The sequence below is a fragment of the Nymphaea colorata genome, chromosome 2 (genome assembly GCF_008831285.2).
Source record: "Nymphaea colorata isolate Beijing-Zhang1983 chromosome 2, ASM883128v2, whole genome shotgun sequence".
Lineage (NCBI taxonomy): Eukaryota > Viridiplantae > Streptophyta > Magnoliopsida > Nymphaeales > Nymphaeaceae > Nymphaea > Nymphaea colorata.
Genome location: NC_045139.1, coordinates 26,311,720 through 26,334,656, shown reverse-complemented (window position 1 = coordinate 26,334,656; position 22,937 = coordinate 26,311,720). Strand labels below are relative to the sequence as shown.

The 22,937-nt window shown below is 40.2% G+C and overlaps 2 protein-coding genes across 3 annotated transcripts; one reads left to right on the top strand and one right to left on the bottom strand.

The window, feature by feature from the left end:
* Positions 1–2,661: 2,661 nt before the first annotated feature.
* Positions 2,662–17,513, top strand: LOC116246629 (phytochromobilin:ferredoxin oxidoreductase, chloroplastic). Of its 2 annotated transcripts, XM_031618421.2 has the most exons (9): positions 2,662–3,072; positions 3,201–3,320; positions 6,880–6,974; positions 11,473–11,566; positions 11,677–11,808; positions 12,132–12,236; positions 15,899–15,949; positions 16,100–16,220; positions 16,988–17,513. In XM_031618421.2, exons 1-9 carry the CDS (start codon positions 2,863–2,865, stop codon positions 17,035–17,037), a joined length of 978 nt encoding a protein of 325 aa, XP_031474281.1. In that variant the 5' UTR covers positions 2,662–2,862; the 3' UTR covers positions 17,038–17,513. The 2 variants fall into 2 exon arrangements, with proteins under 2 accessions (XP_031474281.1, XP_031474280.1); XM_031618420.2 differs by lacking the exon at positions 16,988–17,513 and having other exon boundaries at positions 16,100–16,981.
* A 692-nt stretch (positions 17,514–18,205) lies between these two features.
* Positions 18,206–21,907, bottom strand: LOC116248387 (triacylglycerol lipase SDP1-like). The gene is made up of 3 exons (XM_031621156.2): positions 20,240–21,907; positions 19,702–19,845; positions 18,206–19,606 (listed from the first exon to the last, which is right to left on the bottom strand). Exons 1-3 carry the CDS (start codon positions 21,644–21,646, stop codon positions 18,740–18,742), a joined length of 2,418 nt encoding a protein of 805 aa, XP_031477016.1. The 5' UTR covers positions 21,647–21,907; the 3' UTR covers positions 18,206–18,739.
* Positions 21,908–22,937: the final 1,030 nt, after the last annotated feature.

The following is a 22,937-nucleotide window of genomic DNA, read 5'->3' as shown; positions in this document are numbered from 1 at the left end:
TCACCCAGCTTCACATGTTCATCTCATTCACCCTTCCATTCCAGCACGCAAGCCCTCAACATGTCCTCTAGTGTTTGGATGGTTTGTTCTGACTATCCATTGGTTTGGGAATGAAATGTTGCGCTCAGTTTCAGCTTTATCCCTAAAGCTTCCTGTAGCCTCCTCCAAAATTTAGATGTGAATCTTGGATCCCTATCTGAAATGATTGATTTAGGAATCCCATGGAGTCTAACAATTTCTTCAACATATAATTTAGTCAAGGTTTCAAGTGATTGTAAAATCTTGATAGATAGAAAGTATGCAGTTTTTGTTAGATGGTCCACCACTGGCCAAATAGCATCATGTTGTCATCGAGTACGTGGTAACCCTACTACGAAATCCATGATAATGACTTTCCATTTTCACTAAGGAATCTCAATTTGCTGCATTAGGTTTCTGGTGTTCCACTTTAGCTTGTTGGGACACCAAACGATGTGAGATGAATTTGGCAAGTTCTTTCTTCATTCTTGGTCACCATAAGTTCTTCCTTATATTTTGATACATCTTAGTGTTTGTAGAATGTATAGTGTATCTTGTTTTCTGTGTCTTGTCCAACAACTTATTTTTCACTTCTATATCATTTGGGACCCGCAATCTATTGTTAAACCATATGGATTTATTTCCATTTTGATAATGAGAAGTTCTTGCTTTCTCGCACTCAAGCACTAACTTCGCATATTCAGGACTCACTTTTTACTTCTCAATAATTTCTTCAAGGAACTTATCTCTAATCAATGCAACACAGTTCAACTTTTCATTATCATCTTGCATTAGATGCCAATGTGTAAGATCTTCTATTAACTTCCATGTCTGAAGTAATAGTTCACAAGCCTTAGTATGAGTCTTTTTACTAAGTGTGTCGGCCACTACATTAGCCTTGCCGAGATGATACTTTTTTTTGAAAGTCATAATCTTTCATATACTCCAATTATCTCTTTTGTCTTAGGATCAATTATTTTTGTGAAAATATATGCTTGAGAGATTTATGATTAGGGAGGCAGCTGCGAGCGGCCTTTTGCCGATGCTGGCAGCCGCCAGTGATGGTGGATAAACAAGGAGGGGGATGGACGGACCTCAAAAAATCGGGCAAGGTTGGGGAGACAGAAAGTGATAAAAATAATAAAATAATCATACAGTAAGTAGTATCGGAGCCATCCAACCTAAAGATCGGATGGCTCAGATGAGCTGTCATTTGGACAAATAAATGTCAGAGACATGGTTCATTTATATATATATATATATATATATATATAATTAACTGTTTAATAACTTTATTTATCTATACTTACATTTTAGTCATATAAACATTTTTTTTGTTTTGGGGCTAGTTCAATCAAGTGCGCATATAAAATGGTTACTTTTGCCCTAGTTCGGCTTATGCAGCAGACTCACCGTGTCAAAGCCACACCGGCACCCAATTTGTGTCAACACAAGTTTGACAGCTCTTTACGAGTATCCATGTGAAACAAAGGTTAATTAAGCATCTGTCCCAAGATGAAGGAGATTAACATACTTTTGACTCGGATGTTGCTATATCTCGTCCAACTTCACAAGCACAAAACTGAGATGATAATCATCTTGACCAAGTGAAACGAGAAGCATCATGTAACCAAAAAACTTGACAAATTGCAAGGTACCCGTTTGGAAAGCAAGAAATCGAAACACAAAAGTTCTCCTAATTTTCTTGGCATTTGACTTTACATTCCTCTGTATATAAAATGAAAACCAAGGCAACGGGGAAGTCTCCATCAAATGTATCAATGACATATAACTGCATAATGAGCATCAAAGTCCACTCCGCACAGTTAGAAAGGCAAATTTTTAATTATAGTATAGTTTGATAAGGATTCATTCAGGTACCAAGACTTCTTAGCACAAGTTTTTTAATTTCAATTGTTCACTTGGGACCTGTTTGGTAAATAGAACAGCTTGTAACTGTTTCATAAATCCACCCCAAAAGTTTGAGCGGATTCATAAAACACTTTTTAAGGTAACTGATTTTTCAACCACTTGTTCTTTTGTTGCACCAATATTTATGCCATATTCATGTAACATTTACATATTATTATGTTTGCCAAATGGACCCTGAATTCTGAAAGCAATCTTCTCTTTCAAATTAGGGACATGCTTAAAGGGAGAAGAACTCGTCCGGTGTGGCCTTTACAGACTAAAATTTGGATATTGTGAACCAATATGACATCCACGCTGTCGTGAGTTATAAATGGGCGAGAGTGCGGTGAACATATCCATTCAACATTGAGTTCCTGCTCTGCTTTGACAATAGATCTCTTGTTCTTCAGCCAGCAGATGACACGCAACCTACCGCCCAGCAAAGGTTTGAAAGGGTTCTGCATTATGTCACTGCGCCCAACGCACTTTCTATCTATTAGTCCCCAACTATGTTATGTGCCCAAAAAATCCCTTCTTACAAAACACTGCGCACAGGAAAGCATTAAATATTCTTTTCATTTGAGTAAATGAAATGGAGATTAAGAATACGTAATCTTTGTATTCATTCACAAGCATGTGATCACGATTTATTAAACGAACGCGTTTAGTTTGGACTCGTGTGCGGTTCTTATTGTCTGGTAAATTTTCTTCTTTATAATTCGAAAAATCTGCGCTTTTTGTGACTCTGACTTCACACTTCACAATGCCTTCTATCGATAGACGGTAGCCATTTGTGTGTAGTGAAGCTACGAGGAAGCCACGTTTTGTTATAGGAATCGGAAAGATGTGGGGATTAGTTGGAAGGCGTGGGGTATTTGCAGATTTCACCTGCTGGATTGAGGGACTCGTTTAACTTTGGATAAGTGGAATGCCATGAGGGGCGTCCTCTTGCAGGACGGGAGAGGGACGGGATGTTTGGTTCATGGTGGTGCCTTAACGCTTCGAAGATCCGACGGAACCTCCTCAGTGCGTCTTCCTAATCGAAACCCGGCAAGAATTTCATCTTTCCTCTACCAAAGGTTCCTCCATTTTGCCTTTGAAAAGATGCGGCTACACGCCGACCTGAGTCCTTTGCAGTTGCAGGTTCGCTTCCTCCTTTCTTCTTCGTCATCCCTATACTCGTGGGCACTGTTTTTTCTGTGCTTTCGATTGTTGACTTTGATATTCATGAAGTCTTTAGGAGTTTAGTTTATGGTGGTATGCATTGTCAGGAAAAATTCAGTGTGTTGAAAGCTTCAGATGGACGGACAGAGCTACGAACTCTCTCTTTTCATGCGCCCAAGATCAGATACATGCGCAGCTTGGCAATTGATGGAGGGCCCTTACTGCAGGTCTTGGCATTTACTTGTTGGTTTTTTGCTTCTGTTCTGAGAGAGACCGTACTACATGTGTGCGTCAGGTTTTAGTGTTACTGACATTGTAGATGAGGATCATGCTCATAGCAAAATAAAATACAGTTTCACAATAAAATTCATTTAAACTACTGAAAATGCTCCAATTCGGCCAGAAAAACTGCCTTTGTTAACCTTAGAGTGTATGAGGGTGAACTTCGTAGGTTGATGCTTCTTGGAATAGAATCAATTAATTTGTACGTCGACATTCAAATAAGTTAAGGAGCTTCCAATTACATTTTCCAGATTAATGCTGTTAGAGACTTTTGGTCACCAAATTAGTGCTGTTAGAGACTTTTGGGTCAGCTTTCAAAATGAACTACCAAACATCCAGGCTGAAACTTCTCTGTGAAGATAGGGCGAAATAGTATTATGCAAATCTTATTCAAAGTCGTTTTTTTTAGTATGGGTAAGTACCTGATGATTGTGTATATTGGTACTTAAAGCATCTCGAGGTATACTTATTCTGTTTTCATTAACTTGTTTTGATGGTTTAACTGTAAAGTTGTAAACAACTAGTACGTGGTTCGGTTTTCTGTTTGGTTGATGCTAGTTGATATCTATAGATTATTAGATTAGCATGTGATTGAATGAGTTGCATCAGGTTCAGCTTACATGATGTTGTGTGGAATTGACTGTATGAGTTTTATGGATGCAAAGAGGTGTATGGATTATTTAGTTCAAGATCAGCTGATCTGTTGTAGGGTCCAACTAGTTTTCTATAATGCCCACTTGACTATTTTTGAGTTGGCCTCTTCCTGGCTGACAGCTGGGCTGTCTTATCTGGAATTGGGCATCCCTTTGTACTCTGTTTCCTGGACCAAGGTTCAGCCAGTTTGAACAGAAACCATAATGATGTCTTAAGTGTCTTGTGATTTTTTTTCTGCCAAGGCGGTATTCCTAAGTCCAAATTCATTGCACATGTCCATTGTTTGATTGCTTTTGACACACGGGGATTGAGGCTGTAATAAAGAGACTGAAGATGGAACAACCTTTGCTACTTAAGTGGCTGAGCTACATTGTAAATCTCATCTGGTTACAATGTTCATTATGGTTTTAGTTGGATACAAGGTTCTCATATTAGGAGGTGCAACAAAAGAACTAGTGGTTGAAAAATCAATCTATGTGACAGAGGACTATTTTGTCAAAATAAAAATCATGAACGGAAATCTGTGGGGATCATCCTTTAAAAGCGTAGCATATCCATCCAAAAGATGAATAGCAAACTGATCTGATTTTGACCAACAGGATAAAAAGGATGAGAATGAAGTTAGCTGGACAAAAAAAAGGTGTTGTAGTACAAAATGTTGAGATGACAACTTTTCATGTTACTACACTGGCTCATCTAGTCTAGTGTTCATGAATTTAATTGTATGCAAAGACTGGAATGTGCCTTGCATGTTTCTGAATGTGGTCTTCTGCACATTTCTATGGAAAAAAAGCTTTTGGGCCTTGACATCAAAACCCAGTCTTGAGTTCAAAACTGGGTTGTGCTTCTGTTTGGACGACACAAAAGCCATTGTTTTCAGAAATGGGTTTAAACCAAGTTTTGGAAAAACTGGTTGTGGCAGCTTTTTCACCTCATCAACCTTAGCTTTTTTTAGGCCTTCCTTCTTCTTCATCTTCTTCAGGTTTTAGGGAAGGGGTTTCATGGTCTCCTCTCCCTTCGTTTTTATCTTCTTCAAGAACAACAAATGGCACAGGCTTTTGGGTGGGGGAGGACAATGAGGCACTCAATTGCCAGGACGTTCATCAGCCACCTTCTTGGCTGGTGGATGAGTTAACAAGCCAATGGCCTGCTTCTATGAGTCGGCAAATGGGGAAACTTAATCTCCTAGATATTCATTCTGGAACGCTGCATCAATGGAATCGTTAGGTGCACCTTCTTCCTTTTTTTCTTTTCCCTACTCCAGTCAACTTGATCATTGCACACTGGCCATTTTTCCTCTACATTGAGGTACTTGCAAGGGATTTCAACTTCTCTGCATCCACAGGCGACAAAGTCAAAGGATTGATGACATCCATAGGCTTTGCCAGGTCAGGCTCATCACCAGGGTCTTCTACTCCATCATTGTTTTCTTTTTCTACTTCCAACTATATGAAGTTATATGATGAAGATATAGAGCTGACATTGCCACCACAATCCAAGCTTGCAGATTGACTTGTCAATCTCGCTGCCATAGACGTTTCCTCTTCTTCATTGGAAGAGGAAGAGCTTGATTTTCCTTCAGAAGGCATCACATTTTGTTGCTAGCACTTTCTTCTTTGGGAAGGAAATCGACAAAAACTTGTTTTGTAGTTGTCACCCAAATGTTTCAACTTGGCTTTCAAACACATTTAAAGCTTATCTATACAACCTGGTTAACACCTGGTTTGAAATTACCAAAGTCTTTAGCCTTTGTGGTCCTTGTCATTCAGGTGGCCTGTTAATATTTTCCCACTAATTTGCTTCCTCTTTCTGGTGTAAGAAAATTTTAGATTGTAATATTGTCAAATGACAAAAGGTGAAGAGGGACAAAAATATCACAGGCAGCTACTGTTGCGCCTTCGCTGTGAGGATGTTTATGCTCCTGGTTTCTAGCAAAGGTGTATGCCTCTGAGTGTATAAACCAAAATATGCACAAGGAGAATTCCTCTTATCTGTGTCACAAGAACATGGAAGCAGATTCAGGGAATTATAATCATATACCATTAGAATGTAACTTGTATATAGTGGAAAATGGTGTGCGAACTAGTGATATATCCCTTAGAGTTTTAGGAACATTAGAACTCACGTTTATTTTTCTTGCTGAAAAACAAATGATTCATTGTTTCACATGTTGTCACAACTCTTTCTTTATTCTCTTATGCAAACAGGCTGTTAACATGCACACTACTGCTGTCATAAGTCCACCTCTTTTCTGGCTATATTTTTCAAGCTATAACTGCTGCCTTTGTTGATTCTGCATCTTTTCTGTTCACTATGTCTTATATTTCCGTAAGTAATTGTAGATGGTCTAGATATGTCATGCAGATGCTGCTAAAGATATGGTGATATGGAGATGGGATTCAAAATGGCTGTGGAAAAGAATAAGACAATAAGAGGCATTAAATACTTGTAGAAATCTTAGTGCTATGAGATTCAAGTTTTGTTCTATTAATCTGTTTGTATTGTATTTTAAAATTCTTCTAAGTTTGTATCATGTTAGTAATGCATGGAAATTTTGTCAAGGTTCTGACTTCTGACTTGCATGGGTTACTTGAATGATGAACTTTAAGTGTTTCAGTTAATCTATTAGAATTTTCTTTATTATGATCCTTCAATCTCATCACCTTGGATTGTAGGCTTGTTACACGATATCATACATTTAAAGTGATAATGCCGAATTTCTTTTGTTGATTAGTCTAAGTGTTTATCTATTTTGACATGCATGTCTTCAAGAATGTGCTGCATATGAATAGACATTTATATGCTGCTTAGTTTGCATCAGTTCTTAAAGTTCTTCATTTTCGTTGTCAGGTGTTGGACTTTGCAGCATTTCCAGAACCAGAGTTTGACCTTCCTATATTTTGTGCTAACTTCTTCACTGCTGCAGAGAGGAACATAGTTGTCTTGTGAGTTCATAGTCCTATTGAAATATGGTTCTATCAGCACTTGTGAAATGCTTTTCTTAGCTGGTGAAATGACTGCATTCTGCAATGATTTGTATTGGATCCAGTAACTGCTTGATGCTGATTGGATGAACAACAAAGTCAGCTTTATGTTTATTGATCATCTTAGAAATTTTACCATGGGTTTAACCTATCCTATTTCATGTTGAATGCTGAAAATCAAGTGACATGTCACTTCAATTTCTGTAGCATTAAGCTTATGCCTTTGTTTTCATAGAAACGTTTTTTCTTGTGAATATTGTGACATCATAACGTGAAAAAGTACCACATAATAATTGCTCTCTCTGTCTCTCTCTCAGGATAATCACATCTTACAAGAGTAACCTTTTCTATTCATCATTCATTGTCGTCTATAATGGACCATTTATCAATCCAGCTTCAAGCTAGATAATCTCCATCTTATTAGGTGGCATTGGATCCATGACTCAGCCAACACATCTGTGAATTAGTTTTTACTTTCTTTAATGATTCTTAATCAATCTTGCCTGTTAGAATTGTCTTTCTAATGCTCTCTGTTATCCTTTAATAACATATTTGAAATTATGTAAGAGCAGGCTAGAAAATGGAGTAAGGCTATACTGTTCATTTGTTTAACAAGAACACAAGCAGTAGTACTTAATTAAAAAAAATAAATATCATCATACCTCTTTACTAACCATCCAGCTCTTTCATCTCCTCCCAAATGCCAGCCATTCATTACTTCATCAGAATGTCCTATTGGTATGTACATCTTCTAAAAGACACTAGTACGCGAAACTGAAAATTGTTACCATGTCCCTGAGGTCAAATCCATTATCTTCACAAAGTTGTGGAAATATGGAAGCACATCAGTTGTTCAAAGGGGAACCAAATATCTCTGGAAGTTGTATGGCAAAGCTTTATGGTAGGTGAGTCCTCTTCATTGGGATCCTTCTGTCATGGAAGGGCCACCTTGTCAAGCTTGGAGTTTATTCAGTTTTTTTCTACTACTTTGGAATGGTTTCAGGATTCAACTTTTCCATTTATCATTTATAGAATGGTACAACAATTCAGGAAGGGAAATTCTCCAGGAAGATTTGAACCAAATAAGGGTTATGTCATACATCTTGTGCACTGTTATACTGCAATTGCACATGGTATTAGTGTCCAGAGGATTGTAATTACAGAACCAACAAGTAAAAGTGTTTGATTCTTGAGCAAATTGTAGAGGTGGACCTTATGAAAATTGGTTTGATATATATATATACACTACATATAAAACCAATTAGATAATAAAATAAAAGAGATTATTTGTGTCAGCTAAAACAGGGTCGCAACAAAGAGATTAAAACTACAACATGAACAGATTATGACATTATGGTTTATAACCAGATTATAATAAAAAAAAAAAGCAGATCACATGCTAAAACAGAAGAAATAAAAAAAAGAGGAAAGCATATTATAACAGATAACAGAAAAGTTATCCTGCTGCTTGCTGGTCGTCAGCTTCCAGCAAAGATGCGCTAGAAGCAGAGAGAGAGAGAAAGAGAGATGGTTTTGTGTGTGGGGGGGGGGGGGGGGGGGGGGTAGGCAGCACATAGAAGGGGGAAAATGATGAACTTCAGACACCAATTCATTCTCTTTTTTAAGTTAACTGGAGGGCTATGTCACATGGGTGCAGGTTGCGAGTGCAGATGCGGGTCCAGTCATTTTTCAAAAGAAAAATTAGGTGTGGTTGTGGCAAGGATGTATGTATATGTGTGTGTGTGTGTATACATGTATATAAATCATTTGTTACATGGTCATTTAACTGTTTAGTGACCTTACTCATCTATATTTACGTACAAACTTTTTGCATTAGAGATAGTTCATAGTTTAGTTATGTGCACATTTAAATTGGTCAGCTTTGGTCCAGTTTCAACTGACTGAACCAGATGTGCTGTGTCGGAAAAGCACCAGGACTAGCACCCATGTGACATAGCTGGAGGGTAAAAGTGGACTCCAACAAGGTTTGACCACACACAGTTGTAGCCTTAAGAGAAGAATCAGGTTAATTTTATAAAATTGGGTCAGGTCAGCCAGTCTTACAAGACCCATGCACTAATAACCTGTATAGAAAGAGGGTCGAAGTAATTAGTAAACCCTAGAGTTATGTGTAATAATATGGAGTTGAACCTCTTTTAGCTTAAGTTTGTGTGAGGTGTGCGCGAGTACTTGGAGGTTTTTTTGCCGTTCTCTGCAGGAAGTTCCAATGAGAAAGGTAGCCAGCAGGGGCTTTGCTACCAGTGGTACAGAGCAGGTGCGTGAGGACAGACCATCACCATACCACCCAGATGTTCAGACATTCAGGATTTATAAAAAACAATGTCAGTGTTGGGATGTTTCAGAAAGCATACCGAAGAAATTCACGAGTCATGATAGCATCATTGGAAGGATAGAAAGAAAAACTGTGTTGACCTGGGGCAAGGATTTTCAAGGTGGACCAATGGATGAGATTGATGCACACAGAGCAGCAAACGTCGGCTGCATTTTTTAGGAACAGAGGGTTACTCATGTTGTATTGTATGTTAAAGGTGTGGCCATATGATGCTATCGTTGGCTAGTGTCGCAACAGGGTAAGCTGCGGTGGACACAGTTTGTGGAGGTCCAGGCGGTTTGGTTTGGCCCTTTAACCTAAGTAATCAAAAATTAAACAGAAATGGACTGTGACTGAATAGCAATAATGGGAGCATTTATAGGCGGCTTGTGAGAAGAAATAAGAATACATGTTCAGGCACAACCGCAGTCCCTACTAGAAGCATTTAAACTGGCCAGAATTGTGGAGGAGAAAAGTAAACGATGGGGATTGCAACTGAAAGAAGTGCAGAATGCCAAGGCCTCACCATGGAAGAATATGACTGTCGGGAAGGAAATGGTTGAACTGCCAACTGCAACAGTTAAGTGTAACCGGTAATGAAGGCGAACATATTGTAGTAAAGAAATTGAACCCTGAAGAAATCAAGGAAAGAGGATGAAGAGCCTGTGTTTTCAGTGCGATGAACAGTGGAGGCCACAATAGAAAACAGCAGGTGTGCACTAGCTGACTTCACACTGTTCAGGCCCCTTTCCAATCACTCGGAGGATATGCAAAGTTGCCTACAAGCTGCAGCTCCCTGCCAATTCTAATATTGATCCTATTTTCCACGTTTTGCACTTGAAACCCCACTACTAGGATCTCACTCCTGCAGTATCAGTCACTTCTCTGCTCAGCTATTCACAGTAGGACCTCACTCCTTTCAGAGTGCTGCTTCAGCAATCTGTTAAAAATGCAGAAAGTATGAGCACCCAATGGTTGGTTGAATAGCAAGGAGATGACCATACTAGACCAACATGGGAAGACTCCACCCAGTTACGACAAGGATTTCCTTCTTTCACAGCTTGAGGGCAAGGTGGTTGTCCAAGGGAGGGGCAATGGTAGCTGTAAGAAAAAAATTGGGTTAGTTTTGTAATCGGATTCGGGTCAGGTCAGCCAGTCTTGTAAAACCTGTTCACTAATCACCTATATATGAAGAGGGTTGAAGTGAACGCTAGAGTTATGCATGGTATATGAAGTTGAGCCTCTTTTAGCTTAAGCCTGTGTGAGGTGTGTGTGTAAGTATTTGGAGGTTTCTGCCATTTTCTACAGGAATTTCCAGTGAGAAAGGTAGCCAACGGGAGTTGTGCTACCATACAGACTCACCATTGACTCAAGTTGGTTGTGTGCACCCTTTTTGGACAGAAATAGGGAGGTGCTGCTCACTGCACCCTACTCATGTTGACTAAGTGGGCACACGCCTAAGCTGAACCACCCCTGAGTCATGTCATTTGGCATGTTACCGGTACTGGTCAGGTCTGTGTTACTTAGTTGTTTTAACTATTTTTATTATTTTAGGAAAAGAATGAAAAATTGATTTTTAATCATTTAAAAATGATTCTGATAGGTTCCACAGATGACTAATTGCAGCTTATTGCTATTTCATTTGATTCATAAACAATTTTAATAACATTTACTGGCATAACTTGAGTCCCTACGTTTTACCCAAGGCCATATGCATGTCTTGAAGTGTGAATGCGGGTTTTGGTTGCCCCTTGGGCATGACCATGTTGAGTTAATTGATTTGTTTTGTTAGTAAAAGTCATTGGTTATTTGCAAAATTAATAAAATTTTGCTCAAAGAAATTAATATATTTACATGTTGGTTGAGCATGTATTTACATGTACCAGTTTGTCCTGGCTATATTTTCTATCCTATCATTCTCAATCTTGTTCTATTCCAGATAAATAACTCTTATAGTTTTGCGTCACACTTCTATTTGTTAGTGTCTGCCACTATCATGAGTTACCTTTGTCTTTTAAAACTTAAGTAGCCAAATTAATAATTTTTTTGTCCTTTGCAACAGTTTTTGGTCCTGCATTTTCTAAAGCTTTACGGAATCTCGAACTCAGCCTTGCTTGATATTTTTAGGGATCTCAATCCATTGCATGATGTCATAAACAACAACAACTACAAGGAGAAGTACTATAGAAGCCTACTTCCTCTTGGGCAAAAATATGCTGAGGTAAGAAGGAAATTAGTAGAATAGTTTTCTTTGGTTATTCCTGCATTTTGTTGTTTTCCCCAAGATCATATCAATCAAAAGGCTTCACTTAATTTGGAAATATGCTGCAGCTTTTTCCATGGGGTGATCAAATTACGGCTGAGTCTATTAGATTTTTCTCGCCGATTGTACTATGGACAAGGTTTGCTTCAAGTCAGGAAAAACATGATATACTCTATTCTGCTTTCAAAGACTATTTTCAGGTACAATTCTGGATATCCTTTTCCCTTCTAAGACAGCAGGTTCTTGCAACAACAAAATTGTTCATGAACAATAGTAGCAATTCAGTTCTATGCACTGGGAGACTAACAAAGTATATGATTGATTGACATTAGAAATAAGATTCTTCAGATCATGAATAAGAAACTTTTTAGTAATTAGTATTAAAATTGTAAATTATAGCTGAGATACTGAAGTTTTAGATAATTTTCTAAAATTTGCTTTCTTATTCTCAAAAGATTGTCAGGCAGTTGTCTTTGTTTATTTGGTTAGCGTATAGGCTTCCAATTCTTAACTTGGATGACAGGCTTGGCTTGAACTGCTGGATAGAGCAACTGCTGATGCTGATGCATCTCATATTTCGGTTAACCGTGAAGCCCAGCATAAATACCTAACATGGAGAACGGAAAAGGTACCATTTTCATAATTGACATAGTTTTTGAGTTGTCTATCCTTTTTTGTCCTAATGCATAGTTTATTATTTTGATTACAATTTTCTCTTAAGTTTCCTTTATCTGTCATAACATTATCTCATTTATTTATTTTATTTGGCATTATGTTTTTCTGTTCCAGTGCATTTATTTTGATTGCCATGCTTATGGAATTACATTAAAGTGAATATTTATGAAAGATTCCTCTAGAAATTTTCATGGTATCTTTATTTTCTTGTAAATTTTCTGGATGTTTATTTGGTACTTCTAGGCATTCTGCTTTTACCCAAACCACTGATGAACTTGTTCAGAAATCATGTTTATCTTGTTGAGAAAACCTGATAGCAGTCAGAAAATCTGGACCCAGTTTCCCTCAAAGATTGCTTTTAAGTTTTATATTGATGTGAAGGCAGCGATAATGAATTCGAGCTATAGAAGTCCTTCTTTTGCCTTATTTTGGATTTGCAACATGGGGTTTGGTGACCCTGCCAAGAGACAAGCACTATAATTTTGATATCTTGGCTGCCTACAATTTGAAGGTCTTGAGTCCAAAGTCCGAACCACTAGCAAGGTGGATGGCGCTCCTGCTATCAGATAAAGAAGTGTTAATGGCTATAGCTCTAGTTTGTTTTACCGATTGAGCATAACCTTTTAGTGCCTTCAAGAAGTTGGTTCTCCAAAGACCAGTAAGAAGGTTTGTATGTGGCTGGGAGAGGAACATGCATTTGCGATGCTGATGCTAAACTCAGAAAAATAGGTCACTGTTGGTTTGTCAAATGGTTGTCCTCATCGTGGGCTAATGTATGCCTCCAATTCCATGTGATCACTTCCAAAGTAACCATGTATTCCTGCCATAATGTCATCTGCCATTTTAGGTTTGGTGATATCAGGTGCAAGTTTGTCCCTTTTACCAATGTTATAAAAAATTGGTTTCTGATTTGAATCGGAAAGTCAAATGGTTCAGCAAATAGGTGAATCGAATTAGAACGGTTGTAAATCACATTGGTGAAAAATGTGTTCTAAAGATAAAAAGTTAAATTGAAATTGAAAAATAAAAAACTTAAAAAGGAAAAATCTAAAAACTAAATAATATAACAGCATAAATACTTAGAAAGCAAAAAATTATAAAATTTAAGAAAGACATACATAATCTGATAATAGTATGCCAAGTTAACATAGAAATTAAGGGTTAGTGATGTGTGGAAGGATGGAAATTCCTCACCCTGCATATGATTTTTTTTTTTAACTTATTAACATAGTGAGAAATTTGGAATAACTTAATTTATTTGCACATTTGGTGGATTAATTTGTGAAAAGGAAAAAAAGGAACAACATCAATCTTAAAAAAGGATGCATTGTTTTTAATTTGAAAAAAAATTATGGGTCTTAATGTTAAAGAAACACTCTTGTGCTGCTGACAAAAGCTGCATCTTCTTGGAAAAGGCAAAGTAATTGAATGACAGTGCAAAATCCGGTAATTCTCACCCGATCTCAGCGATTTGGGTGAAAATAGATTGATTTTTTAAGAGCCTCGAATCGGCTTTTTAATCAAGTCGGAGAATAGCCGGTTCAATTTGAATTGGCCGATTTTGACTGATTCACTCCGATTTTGACAACACTGCCTTCCACTATTCTATTTGGGTAAAATGAAATGTTCTTTTTGGCGAATTTCTTCACATGTAACTGTTAGAAACCTTAAATTGAAAAGGTTTTGAGGAACTTGATGCAAATAAGTGGAATATTCTTTTATGTAATACTGACATTGAATCAATTAAGAATAGCATGAATAATGTGTTTAATGAAAATCATGTGAATGATAAACGTCATGTCATTAATGAATGTTTTAATGAAATTAGAGTCTTATGCTCATAAGGAGACAACATTCTTACTTTTTATTATAAAATACATGAAAATTTACTAATAAACGAATCAAGTCTAAGGAGGTCTTATAAAATTCTCAAAATTATAAAGAGCTTTGTCTGATTAGATCTTTCTCTCCTATATCTCATTATTCATTCTCAGCATGAGCCGTAACAGTGAAGCTAAGATAATCTTTACTAGGTAAAATTAAAACTTATCAAAAGTAGAATTACAATCTCTAGAAAAGGCTCATACATGAAATATTCAAGATTTACCAAAAAGAAAGAAGGCTATGTGTTGTAGATGGTTACAAAATTTAAACTGTGGTACTTTAAGAAGGCATAAATCAAGACTTGTTTCCAAATGATATTGGTAAGTGCATAAACGAAAAAAACTTTTGCTCCTGTTGTTAGAATGGCCATCATTAGAATCCTTGTTTTAATCCATCAATTAGAAGTGAAATATTTACTGAATATATGAGTGTATGCTAAGAATGGATAGCAATTTAAATGAAAAAGTTTATATGGAGATTCCTCTTATCATGAAAATTTATCAAAGTAAGGTGTCTTATTTGAAAAAACTCTATATCTGCTCAAACCATAGCCATAAATATTGTTTTTGGGTTTCTAATGGTGAGGTTTCTCTCGAGCGAATCACAGCAAAGTTTGCTTAGAGAAAGGGAAAATCCTGAAGATTAGGTACAAATGAAATAAATGAGAAACTAACAAGGCACAAAAATAACCAGAGAGATTGACAAAAATATTATTATAATGATGGATAAATAATTTAATTTAAGTTTAAAGTTGAATTCACAATGATATTAATGTTAAAAAAGAAAAAATGAAACACAGCAAAATACTCGATAAAAATGTGACAATGCATCAACAGATATTCAAGCATAGTACAAAGCAATGACTACTACAACTACAATGAAGATCTTATGAAGGAAACAATTGACCCAGAATATGGGTGTTGCCTGACAAGGCTCTATGAAGTTATGCTGTGGGCACAACATATATTTTCAGTAATCATACTTCTCATAAGATGACCAAGCATATTGAGAAGGATTACCATTATGTTAAAGAATAATACTTGGAAAAGAATATTGATTTTGCTTATGCTCAGAGTTTCAACTGGTCAGCTTTTTTACCAAGGCATTGTTTGAAATCTTAAATTGGTTTCTTTTTTTTACTCAGTGAACTTTCAGTTGTAACATCGTTAGTTGGAAAGGTGTTAGAAATCTTATGTGTACATACATTTACTATATATTCCTGACATTGATCGTATACAACCACCAATGTTGTACATGTGTACAGTGTAGTAGGAAAAGGTATATTTTTATATACTTCTCTTGTAGATTAATTTTTATCCTGTTTATTTTCTTGTTCGGTTTGTTGTGCTACATCTGGTCAAGAATAGAACTTGTTCAGACTGAGCTAGCTCGTGAAGCTGGCCCAATAGCGAGCTCTGCTGCCCCTTGCTGCATTACCTATAAAAGGGTCTTCCCCTGTTTTTCAGCTGTGCTTCTCTAAGCACTGGCATCTAATAAGCCTCTTATTGATTTTTAATGATTGTGTTACTGAGCACAGCTGCCCTTTCTGTGACTCTTTGATTGAGCTTGCGCCTTGGTGCACTTTTGAGTTGCTTTGCTCTGAGAGTTGCTTATAAGACCATTATGAGAACTTGATTTTGTGTTTAAGAGGTGTTCTTATTGTAACATCTTCAAAATGCTTAATTAATGAATAGTTTCTTAGATAATCTCTCCCATGTTTGTTTCAAGCAGGACCCTGGACGGCAAATCTTACAGAAGTTGGTGGGGGAGTCCTTTGCCGAGGTACTTTTAGTTACTTTATGAAGCATAAGAGCGATTTGGATTAAGTTTCACATTAATAAAGATGATAATGAGAATGCTAGTGATGTCTCATCTAACATTGTCAAAATAACATGGCGTTCCTCACTCAGGATCTCTTTGTTAATTTTGTAGGAGCTGGTGAGAGATTTTCTCTTCTACGGTGTAGACAGTCTAGGAAGCAAAAAGTTTTTGGATTTTTTCCCCCAGTATAGGTGCGAGGATGGGACGATAAACAAGAAGCGCAGTATCATTGGTAAGTCATTCAAAACTCGCCCATGGGATGAAAATGGAGAATTTCTTGGTGGGCAGTTTCTAGAATAAGTTCATCCCCTTTCTTCTTTAGTTTTCCTCTTGTAGTGTCGTGTTTTCCTGTAAGTCGGGAGTGCAGTCTGGTGCTTGCTCCACAATGTTTTTCATAATTTAATATGGAGAAGCCATAGTGTTCAGTGTAATGGTTTGTCAATCAAGTTCCCCTTGAGCTATACGTTGGCCATCGGGAGAAATCTTAGGGACTGAGAAGAGACTGGATGCACTTCAGGAGGGTTTCCAGGTATCCATCCGGCAAGAGTTATGGGAATATCAAACTGAATGGGTGCCTGAACAAAGTTGATCCGGCACCGGGTTCACAGCCCAAACCTTGTACCAAGCTCCATAATGATCTGGAAGGGGCTTGACTTGCTTTGAGCCTACCTGCCTCTTAAATGGGCTCTGCCTCAGTCCAAACCGACCATCCATGGCTAGCAGGATCTGCTGATTCAATGCAGGATCTTGGACATTAGTTAACACATGAAATGTTTGAGCTGTTGGTTATCGCTATTTACATAGCAAATTATTTGAAAAATAGAGACCGTGGTAAATGAAGGGAGAAACAATGGTACACTAAAGCTGCTGTGGTTTCATATGTTGAACGCTGCGGAAGTAGTTACGCACTAACCAGTGCATGAAAATCATATGGGAAGTTGCTGACTTGATAGCGGTGGGGTGAGAAAACTAAGTTTAAGTAGGTTTTTAACATTTCAGGAAACTTTATGTGGGGAGAATTTGCCGCCCATTCTACCAAACCTTGTTAAATGCATAAACCAAGTGTCCGGGTGATGCCCTCTCCCTGACTCGGTGACCAGTTATTCGCGATAGCTGGCCCCTGGTTGACAGAGTTCTGCAAGCAGGCCGTTACGTAGTTTCAGACCTTCTGGTAGTGGATGTCGGCTCATGTAACATGTATTTACAGTTGAACAGTAAAGGTCTTGGTGCCATTTACCAGAATCTGCATGTTTCTCGAGTAATTTGCGTGGCGACCTTTATAACCTTGCCAGTATGGTATGGTTACTACGTGTTTGTGCATATGCCTCTGTGTGTGTGTATGCAGAGCATGCACATGCACCGTAGTGTATGTAAGATGTGCAGGAGCAGCTTCTATTTTAGGCTGGCCTGTCCAGTTGGTTGAAATTCATGTTTTCAAGTATTTCTTATATATGGATGAAGTTCAAAAACTTGAAAACTTAGTAAAAAGTTTGTTTCTCAACAAATAGAGGAGCTTTTATCTGCACATCAAAACAAACTGAAAACTTACATTCCTGCTTTTTGGAATGGGAATATTACATGGTATGGCTAGTTCAGTGGGATACCAAAATGAGTTTTAGCAAGAAACCGATTGGACCAGGCTGAAAAGGATTCTGGTCTAAACATCTCTCTTTCAACATTCTCTCTCTCACTCTCTCTCTCCTCTCCTTTCCAACCCCAAAAGTGAATGATGAGAGTTTTCTTTTATTACGTGAATCTACACAATGATGACTGTATTGGCGTATGTCAATGGCCGGTCCTCTTACTCATGCTTTTAGTCAGCCAACTTGTCTACCGGTCCGGAACTAATCAAAGGTAAAGATAGAACTTGGAGCATTGGTAAATAAATTTTAAATTTTCATGCGGGCATCAAGATGTAAATGTGAAAAATTATTAATTGTCCACACCTGCCCCGCCCCTGGAACCAATATTAGTTCTCGTAATTTTTGAATCATCAAGAGATTCTCAAACAGCTTGAGCAATTGGAGATGCCTATATGTGGAAGGTGATATTTCCATTTTCCCGATGTTTCACGTCTTTGCCTACGGAAGAGCTGAAAAAGTTCATGCGCCCGTATCTAGATCTGCCCGCTAGTGGTAACTCATATCTTCATGGTATCTCGACTGAGGTAAGGACCTATCATCAACTTTGCAGATGAATCTGCTCCTGACTAGGGAAGAAATGAGAAAATAGAGGAAATCATGCAGACTATGGAGGTAATAGACTAATGGAAAAGAATTACTGTAGCACATAAAAATGATTACAGAAGCAAAGTGACATTTCGATGTAATATTAACAGCCAAGATGTACACTCTATTGAACACTACACAACGGCATTGTCCCCATCTTATTGCAACATGCAGATCCATCTGAAAAACGGGAACTGTCCAAAAGTCGACTGATGAAGTATGTACATGATACTCTTACACCAGGAAAGAATGCTCGAATACGATACAGAAGCATTATAAGGTTGGCCGTTTTTCCTTGTTATATACCTCCTTTAAATACGTATATGGTTTTTTTAGCTATTTATATACATCGCCCCCACTTTCGAGGCTCCTTGTGAGACCTTTCGGTGGCCCTTCACCGGCTGGGGTTCAATACAGCGAGAAGAGGGATGCAGCAAGTACCTGCGGTTATTGCAACTGTACAGTAGGTTATTATTGTCTCAGCAGAATCTGCAGTCGACACAGAATTTGCCAGATGTCTTCATCATGATTTTCCTTCACAATCGTCATCAGAGGTTGAACTGGCATTGTAACCTTCCATGTCCTTGTCAGGGCAATCGATCTGCACACATTCTGCAACAGGATGACTCGACGACTGCTCAGGACCGCAGCTTTTATTAACTTGAGATAAATCCTCCATCCTAACAACGTTGAAGACAATTCCATGTTCAGCCATTTCAGGCTGTAACAGATCACCTTCAGAAACTGTGATACTGGAACCGGTTCCAGAAGGTCTGCTGCCCATTTGAACAGCACGAGGATCTGGTTGAGGCGTTTCTCTCACAGTTTCATCTGTAATTGCATGTGCTAAGAGTTGTTCATCCTTCAAATGTTTGCTCTGCTCCAGGCCAAATTCCAGACTCTGCACAAAGCTGATGAACTTATCCGCAGAAGCTGTCCTCATCAAAGGACCACCTGACCTTGTCCAAGAGGAGTTGTTGAGGTCTGTGCTCTCTGTATCACTGTCACTGCCGTCGTGATTGCCTCGGCTGTTCCTTGCATTGCGACCGGATTGTAATCCACCAACCTGAAGGCCTTCTGCAAGGCTCTCCTCGTCAAGAGATCCCGCAGAATTTTCTCGTGCAATGCGGTTCCATGAGGGTATCCTGCGGGAGGCGCTGATCCTCACCATACCACCGCCATTCATTAGGCCTTGCGCCGCCGCTGCAGCTCTTTCAGCCCTGCGCTTAAGCCTCCGCATGTGGTTGAGGTAGGCGACGCATTCGTCCAGAACAAGTTCAATCCCGCAGTTCGCTTTTATTGCAGAAAGCTTTTCCCATGTGCATCGTCTTCCCTGGTTAGCTGCCTTCTGAAGGTCCACATAAGTAGGATTCTGTATGATTTTCGAGTACTGCAGATAGAACAGAGCAGACAAAGAGATGTTTAATCCCCAGAATATTTACAGCTTTTCCCCTCTGTTATCCAAGAAAAAGGATCGCCAATTACCTGCGAAAGTGTTGCCGGCATGACGACGGTCACATCACCCTCCCAGTCTTGAGCAAACAGTTTGGCCAGCCCACCCAGTGGGAAACCCAACTCCAGCACTTGATTGCACCTATGCTTCACCTCCATCTCTGTTAGATGAGCGAGCTGCAGAATAATAGCCGTATCAGATGGCATATCGCCTTTGATCAAGAAATGTTTTTCTGTGAAATGCTTTGACCAGTGGACTTTATAGAATGATAGTTCTAACTTTTCTTTGTGCACGGACTTAGGTTCGATTATGGGTTCTTTTCAAAGCACAGTTTGGAAGCTCTCCGCCTTGAGTTTCAAGAGTGCAGCCCTGTTATGGGCTCTCCCTGTTGGGGTTCTCAAAACCATCCAAATTAATTTGTGGAAAGTGGGAAGAATCCGGGAATCCAAATTAGCCAAAGGGACTAGACAATTTACCAATTTCAGGAAAAGGGAAACGGAAGTTGGGGAGGCAAGAAAAAACTTCTCGGTTCATGGCATCACAAATCAAGAGTAGAAAGGAGTGTCGTACCTTGGCGGCGAATTGGCCACCGATGGACCGGACGAGGTCCTTGAGCCTTAAGAGCGGTACGATATGGGGGTTGGCCTGGCTGACGATGAAGTGATTAACATTGAATAGCTCTTTCAGGTGCACCATCGGCAGATCGCTCTCCAGGCTACCGTCCCTCCACCGGCGCTGCTCGCTGACGGCCGCCTCCGGCCCGTCTAGCACCGGCCTGTGGTACGGCACAAGCTCGCCATTGAGGTCCTTGGCCATGAGCTCCTGCGCCTCGAAAAGCCCCGGAAAGGCGCAGGACGCGGTCACGGCGCTCCATATGACCACATTTGGGGAGGTCAAGTAATTAAGGCAGCGGGGAGGCTCGTGGCGCCGCGGCGAGCAGACTGTGACGCCAAGGACCCGGCCGGTCATGTCGTAGGCCTCCTGGAAGGTGAGGTTGCTGGTGAGGTGCCGGAGCATCCTCTGAAGCTGCCGGATTTCGTGCAAGGCCCCGTGCGTCATAACCCTCCGCACGACGGTGAAGACGCCTCCCAGCTGATCGAAGAACTTGAGGGAGTGCCAGGAGTCCCTGAAGAAGGTCTGCAGCTCGGGCCACGTCCTGGTGCCGACGATGGCAGCAACGATGGAGCCGACGCTGGACCCGGCGACGATCCTAGGGAGGAGGCGGTTCTCGACGAGCGTCTTGACCACCCCGACGTGGAAAGCGCCGAGGGAGGCGCCGCCGCTGAGGAGGAGGGCCGTGCGGCCGAAAGCGTGGCGGGCCTCGTGCAGGAACGCGAGGCGCTCCTCCAGGGGGAGCTCGTCGGAGTCGGAGTCGCAGACCATGCGCAGCTGCGCCGACACCTCGTCGATATAGTCCTGGATGAGGGCGGGAACATGGAGCCGGTCTCGGTGGAGCTCCGGGTTGCACATGTTGCCGAGGTTGCGGACGAGATCGGCGCGGAGGCAGAAGACGACGTCGCGGAGGGAACCGTCGCGTCGTCGGTTGCGGAGCTCCGCGACCTTGTGGCGGACGAGGTCGGCGTCGTAGAGGTCGGAGTCGCTGGGCCTGGAGGTCTCCCGGTCGAGCATCTTGGCGGCGTGGGCCCACTCGTCGTAGGTGAGGGCGCTGCGCATCATGTTGCTCCAGAACTTGCGGCGATAGGCGGACTCGGCGCGGGACCGGACATTGGAGCAGCGGCGGAGGAAGAGGGCGAGGAGGGCGACGAGGAAGAGGATGCCATGGGGGTTCCTGGGGTGAAAGAAGGCCAGGATGGGTTTCACCCTCGTCGCCCAAGCCCGCAGCGCCACCAACCACAGGTGCCTGAGCAGTCGGAAGGATGAGCTACAGAAGAGGACGCGCAGGGCGATCGTTCGGCCCACGATCGTGGTCGGTCCGATGGAGAACGGATCCATGGTCGGCTCGCTCGTGATCTCCATATCCAATCACTGCAGCCAACAAGACCAAGAAGCAGGACGAAGACGATTGCAGATGGCCTCGAGAACAGATGGGGATGCAACCCGCTCTCTCTATCAATCAATCAATCGATCGATCGATCGATCGAACCCTTCTCTCTCTCTCTCTCTCTCTCTCTCTCTCCACCCCCCCACACCTTTGTTTTCATGTCAGGTGAAGAGAGTTGAAGGGGAGGAGGATGGGGATAAGCGAGAGGAGATCTCACAGGTTGAGTGTGGGTGACGCGGATCCTCGTCGGATTTAAACGGAGGTGAGGCGTTTCCCGGAAGCAAAAGGCCTTTTCGTCTTCGCTCCCAGATCTTACAAGGAATAACCCAATCGAGTCTCATAGTATATTTTGATTTTCAGTCGGGGAGCCGGAGATGCGCTTGGTGCGGGGGCCGAAGAAGTTGAGGTCAATTGAATTCCTTGTTAAACGTGGCGCGTGTTATTGATAAATCATAAAAATCGAAGGTGCGGTTGCAAAAATAACGTCAAGGAGGTTCTGAGGGCCCCGCACTAACCAGAACCCTTTTCGCGTGCGAACATTTCGGAAGGATAACGGGTTTGTTTCATACGTGGCGAAGCGAGGGATAGAGAGAAAAGGAAAGGTGGCGTGTTACTCGTGCCAAACATCCCGCCCAGTCGTCGCTCTTCTTTTCCCTGTAGAATGGATTTTTTTATTTTTTAGTAAATTATTTTCCAAATTAAATTGTCATATCTGCGTCATTATCGTCGTGTATACAAGTCGTTGTAGTACCTGATCGCTAATTATCGCTTTAGTTTAAAATTATTTGTAAAATTCTATCCGAATCGACTCTTTTTGTCTCAAAAAAACAAGAACAAGGTGGTGTCTCTGATTGATTACCAGAAATCTCAAGTGAGTGATTTGAGATTTGCGGTTTTCAAGTCTAAACCTACCTCTCCAATTCAATTTTAAATCCACACGTTTTCTTGAAATTCATGTTAAATTGAAGATAAAAAGTGAAATCCACAGTTTAATACTACTATGGATTTCAATTGCCATGAATTTGAGATTTCCTTGGATCTGAGAACCGTAAGAAATCAAACACGACTAATGAATCGGTCAAATGAGATTCAAATCCAAATAAATTTTCACTGGGTAGCTATTTTTAGTAATATTGCCATTTTTGTCTTCTGTCCATTCTTTTCGCTGAACATGGATTACTTTTTTATTTTTTTTTTGTTAGTCAGGTATTAAAAATTATTTTTCAGATTAAATTGTCATATCTGCATCATTATGGTCATCTATAT